Source organism: Sus scrofa, chromosome X, assembly GCF_000003025.6.
Source record: "Sus scrofa isolate TJ Tabasco breed Duroc chromosome X, Sscrofa11.1, whole genome shotgun sequence".
NCBI classification, from domain to species: domain Eukaryota; kingdom Metazoa; phylum Chordata; class Mammalia; order Artiodactyla; family Suidae; genus Sus; species Sus scrofa.
The window spans coordinates 57,640,141-57,645,333 of record NC_010461.5 but is presented as its reverse complement, the minus strand read 5'-3'; the positions used below and the strand labels follow the sequence as shown (position 1 = coordinate 57,645,333).

The 5,193-nt window shown below is 63.7% G+C and overlaps 1 protein-coding gene across 1 annotated transcript; it reads left to right on the top strand.

The window, feature by feature from the left end:
- Positions 627-4,734, top strand: LOC110257680 (uncharacterized protein CXorf49 homolog). Its single transcript, XM_021079845.1, has 6 exons — positions 627-2,116; positions 2,715-2,871; positions 3,434-3,510; positions 3,765-3,810; positions 4,409-4,450; positions 4,555-4,734. The coding sequence occupies exons 1-5, from the start codon at positions 815-817 to the stop codon at positions 4,447-4,449; spliced, it is 1,623 nt and encodes a 540-aa protein (XP_020935504.1). The 5' UTR covers positions 627-814; the 3' UTR covers position 4,450; positions 4,555-4,734.

Below are 5,193 nucleotides of genomic sequence, written 5' to 3'. Positions count from 1 at the left end.
CTGCCAAATTAGCCTCCCCAGTGGCTCCTTTGCACCACCGCCACAGGGCTTTGCTCCTAACCTCCCCCACCCTCAGAGCAGTTAAGCTCTTCGAAGGTTGCAAAGCTGTGTGTGAAAACCACTTCGTGGTTTTAGTTCGTATCTCCAGGATCGGTGATGGTGAGCATCTTCTGGAGTGTCTACTGGCCACTGCTATTCCTTCTTCTTTGAATTACCTCCGAGTTCAGGGCTGGGGGCTGAGAGAGCAGAACCAAGCCCAGCCTGTTCCCCAAGCCCAGGCCCACCATCCTGAAGTTTCATTCTCACCACCCAGGAAACCAAACGCCCCTCGGCCCACCCCCTTTATAGATGGGAAACGGAGGCTCGCTCAGACTCGGGGCTGAGACTCTAACTGGAAAGGGGAGGCGGGACAGGAGAAGGTAGGAGGAGGGGCCTGAAAGCAGCACTGTCACCTTGAGGTCACCCGCTCCCATCCACAGCCAGCTGGCCAACTGCACAGAGCCCCCGGCACCCGCCTGGCAGCAAACCAGAGACCCTCGACCCCATTGGTTGGGCCTCGAGGGGCGGGCCAACAGGGCGCGCGCTGGTTGGCTAGGTCCGGACCAATGAGGAGGCCCCGAGACCGGCGTCGTCGAAGGCGCGAAGAGAAGCCGGGCGTCTTTTGAGGCGAGCGCGGGTGACGCCTGTGGTGGCTGAAGCCTCCCGTGGCTGAAGATCCCGACCGCGACCGTTACCCCGACCGCGACGCGACACGGCGGTGACTGCTCCGGGGCGACCGATCATCGCCCCGAAACCCGGGCCGCCTAAGTCCGACATGAGCTCCCCGGATGAGGTGTCTGTTTGGGGAGCGGGTTTCGGCCCGGAGGGTGGGGAGCCGGCTGGCGTCCGCCCCGCGGGCCCCGGAGCCCAGCGGGGACCAGGCCCAGGCCCCGACGCGGGGCCACCACAGAGCGGCGAGGGCGAGGGCGGGGGCGGCTTCCGGGACCCCAAGGGCTTCGAGTCAGAGACGGAGGAGCTGGAGGCGGGAGGGCTGGTGCTCTGGGGCCGCGAAGGCCGACCTGGCTCCCCGGCCGACGACAAGGGCGTCGCCCTGGATCTGGCCAACGAGTCTGCGGCGGCCATCCTGCGGCAGCTGGCCGACCTGGACGTGCTGGGCGTCCGCAGATCCCCGTCCCCCGAGAGCTGCGCCCCCGCCGCCGCCGCCGAAGTGTCAGCCGTGTGGGCCGGCCTCGAGGCGGGTGCCGGCAGTGGAGGCGCGTCCGCCCAGGGCTGTGGAGAAGCGCAGCAGGCTCTGGCCCGCTGTCTCCACCTCGGTGGGCCCGAGGCGGGCTGGGCCTGGCCGAACCGGAAGAGAGGCACTAAGAGTAGGTTGCCCTTGGCTGCCAGTCGCCAGCGGCCCCCCGCGGAAGGCCGGGTCGGGCTGCCTTCCGACCCCGAGTCCTCCGACGAGTTCGGTGAGATACAGCTGATGAGGGTGAGCATTTACCCCAGGGGAGGAGGCCAGGCCCAGCCCTGCAGCCCCGAGGCTCCCGGGTTCACACTCCCGCACTTCCAAGTCAGGGAGAATTTCCTCCACGTGCCAGGCGCTTTCCTGGCCCCTGCTCTGCGAGGGTTCACTTCGGTTGTGGAAAGGCAGGGCGTCGGAGAGCCGGACATCTCTTCCCCTAAGAAAATGCAAAGCATCCTCTGGGGGAAGGAGGGAAGCAGGCCCAGCTACCCGGGGGCTGCTGTGGCTGCGGCTGCGGCTGCGGCTGCGGCTGCAGCTGCTGCGGCGGCTGCTGCTGCGGGCGGCCTGCCCAGGGCCACTCCTAGGAAGAAGGGGGCCCAGGAGAAGAAACCCCTCGGGGGAGCCTCCGCCCTCGCCCTGGGGAGAACCTTCCCTCCCTGGGGGCAGCGAGTCTCGGCAGCTCCCCTGGAACCGGCCACCTTCCCCCCGATCGCTGGTGTTCCGCTGCTTGGGAGGTCCAGGAAGTATTCCTTGGTCCCTTCCGGAACCAAGCAGTCCAAGCACGCGGGCGCTGGGAAGAAACCCGCCGCCAGGAGGGCAAGGGAGTCCGAGCTGGTGGTGGCTGGAGAAGATAACGACCCAGACGGAGACCAGGTCGCAAGGGGCCAAGTGAGTAGGCCATGCTCCGACCCTGCCCCGACCCTCCCCGCCGCCCCCAGGCCGCTCTTCCTCTTTCCCCCTGCTCCCTCTGTCTATCCCTCGGGGGTCTTCAGCGGGCACCCCTGGGTCATTGGGTCATTAGGATGCCAGATGGGGGTCGTCCGACTAGGGACACACATGAAGGGAGCACTTTGAGTGAGCAGGGCAGGGCTCTGCACCCTGGGCCCATGTCCCACCTCCTGCCCCAGGCAGGGGCTGGGATGGAAGAAGGAGGGGCTGGGAGCTGAACTGGATCTGGGGACACCTTCAGCATTTGGCCTGCAAAGCTTCAATGTTTGGACTCAAGGGCCTCCTGATTCCTGCTTCCTAGCTGTTCCCCGAGCCTTCCTGGAGGGGGCGTGGGCCTTCTCAGTGCCCCACACTTGTCCCCAGCTCAGCCCTGCCTGCCGGCCTGGGGCTGACTGAGGGAGAAGGTGCGAATGAGATCAGCCTCTCTCCATTCCCTGCCTCTCAGCCCAGCCCCGAAACACACGTGCTCACACAGGCACACAGAGCCATGGACACGCAGGCCCCCTCAGTCCAAATGGGTGAGAGAGTTTTGTTTCAGCTTCCGACACACAGGCCAGGGCCATCTTGTCCGTACCTGCATCATGGGTATCCCAGCAGCGGCGACCTCAGCACCAGAGCCCCCCACGTTGCAGGAGACTCAGAGCCCTCGGCCCTGAACCAGGTAGCCGTCATGGCCAGAGGGCCTGCACCCTCAGGTGAGCCTGGTGGGTGTGAAACGCTGGGAAGGGAGAGGAGAGGAGGAGAGAGACCTCGGCTCTGTCTCCGCTGGGAGCTCAGCCTTGCCCCCAGTCCGCTTCTCCCACAGGAGACAGAGCTTCGACAGGGCTGGCCTTGAGCCACATCATCCTCTGGGTGGGGTTTGCACCGCAAGGGCGACTGGTGGCAGTGCCCCAAACAGCTACTTGCAGCAGAATGGTCTTTTCTGTTCAGTCCCTTTCGCCCACAGCGCTCTCCCAGGTGCTGGCGGTGGCCACAGCTCCGGAAGGGTTGGACCCAGGGCCACTGTCTTTAGACACCACGGTCTGGTCGGGGCGGGGGTGGGGGTTGGGTGGGGGGAAGAAACAGCTGCCCCTGGGGAACAGGGGAGCGGGCAAGCCCAGGGGGAAGGTTGGAGCTGCCGGGCAGAGCAGGGGCAGCTTGTTGCCCCCAGAGGGTGGTGCTGCCTCACCTCCCCTTAGGCCCCGCTGGACCCTTCCCTCCCCCCGCCGCCCCCACTGGGAGCCTGGCAAGCTGGATTGTGTGTCCTTTCCCCCTCAGGTGACCTGGAAACCCTTGACCATCCCCCAAGACGTGAAAGGCAGCAGCAGCCGCCAGGGGCACAGGGCTGTCCTCGGGTAATGCCAGAGGGCTCCTGGAAATGCAGACCCCAACTAGATGGTGGGATCTGGGTCCGGGTTACACGGACATATGTGGGGACCCCTCCCCGCTCCCATCCACATCCCAGGGAGCGGCGTGCCCCCTTTCCACGGAGGTGCTCTTGCCGGTCTAGCCGCCTGGCCTTGGGATGTAGGGTCCGAGGGGCAGGGGAAGGAGTGAGGAGGCCAGAGTGTACTAATCCTTTCTCTTCCTCTGGTGTCTGTGGGCCTAGTGCCTCCTGCTACAGAGAGAAATCGACGACCTGAAGGAGCAGCTTGGTATGAGGAACCAGGGACAGAGGGCGGTGTCCTAGTGCAGAACCTGGGTGGGCCGGTGGGGTGGGGGTGGGCCGCAGGTGCAGGCGGCCCTGCAGAGACCAACATTCCTGGGGGGAGGAGAACCTAGAGGCCTGGCCCTGGAGCCCGCTGTGCATGTACAACTAGGTATGTGTGCAAAGAGCGGGGGGGAAAAAAAAAAAAAAAAAAAAAAAAAGAACTGCAAGGACACTTTGCAAACCAGAGTAAGTCCTGGAGAACAACTTCTGTTAGGATGTTTAGAGATGCCCCGTTGATTTTTCCCTGTGGCTGCTGCTCGGTATGGCCTCTAAGGTTCTTCCTTGACTGTTTGTGTGTGTGACAAGTTCTGAGTGGTTCTGGCATGCCCCAAAGGTTGAGAGCTGCTGGCACATTTTGTTTCCCTTTAGGAAACATTTCCACATGTCATTCGGGTGGTGGGGGAGTGCTCAGGCCCAGGGCTCTTTGCATCAGGACTAGAGGGGGTTTCAGATTGCAGGGCTAGGAAGTTGCCCACGGGGACCTGGGTGGGCTTCTCCATCCGTATGTCTGGAGCGCCTGCTTATGCCTCTCCCCATTGCAGCCGCCATGCGGTACCTGGCTGACATGTTCCAGACCCTTTGAAGTGAGTGTTACACACACCATACCCCTTCCCACAGCTCTGGCTGTGGAGCGGGACTGTGGGCCGGCCCTGGCTTGAGGCTCTTCCCTGACTCTGCTGTTTCACAGGTTGAGCCCTGCATCTTCATGCAAGAGGAGCGGCTGGTGCCTTTGGGGCCCGGGAGGTGCTGTGGCCAAGCTCGGTCCCTCTTGTTCTGCCTCAGCCAGAGCTTCCTCTCCCTCTTGTTTTGCCCCTCCCCCGCCTCAGTGTCATGGCAGTTTCAAATTAAAGTCGTTTCAGTTAAGGTGCATCTCGTAGCCTGTCCTCTCTTGGGGCTGGGGTGGGTGGGGCGGGGAGAAGTCGTGGGTCATGGAAGACTGGGGGCTGCTCCATGGCAGAGCCTTTCCCAGAACTGTCCCTCTGGCATCCTGTGGTGTGCCTTCTCCCTGTGGGGAGTCCAGGGCAACCTTTGCCACCATCCCTGCAACCTGGCCCGCTGCGTGCCCCGGGTCTGAGTTCTGTGTGGGGCTCTGCCTGGCCACGTTGGCGCAGTCGTCCCTTTCCCTTGCAGGCCCTCTTCTGGTTCTCTCCAAACCCCTCCCCCTTTGGGGGTCTGTTGGTTCCCATTCATCGCTGCCATCCATCCTCCCCATCAGCAGGAATGCACGGCCCCCTTCCAGAGCGCCAATCCCCCCACCTTCCCTCCCTGGGATCACTGTCCTGCTGCCCCCATCCACCCTGCTTTGCTCTGAGCACCTTTGATCCCT

Excerpts from the sequence above, each read along its gene's own strand:
- LOC110257680 (XM_021079845.1), top strand. The coding sequence starts at position 815 with ATGAGCTCCCCGGATGAGGTGTCTGTTTGGGGAGCGGGTTTCGGCCCG. Across the intron at positions 3,511-3,764 it reads GGGCACAGGGCTGTCCTCGG|TGCCTCCTGCTACAGAGAGA; the intron begins GTAATGCCAGAG and ends CTGTGGGCCTAG. Across the intron at positions 3,811-4,408 it reads CGACCTGAAGGAGCAGCTTG|CCGCCATGCGGTACCTGGCT; the intron begins GTATGAGGAACC and ends TCCCCATTGCAG.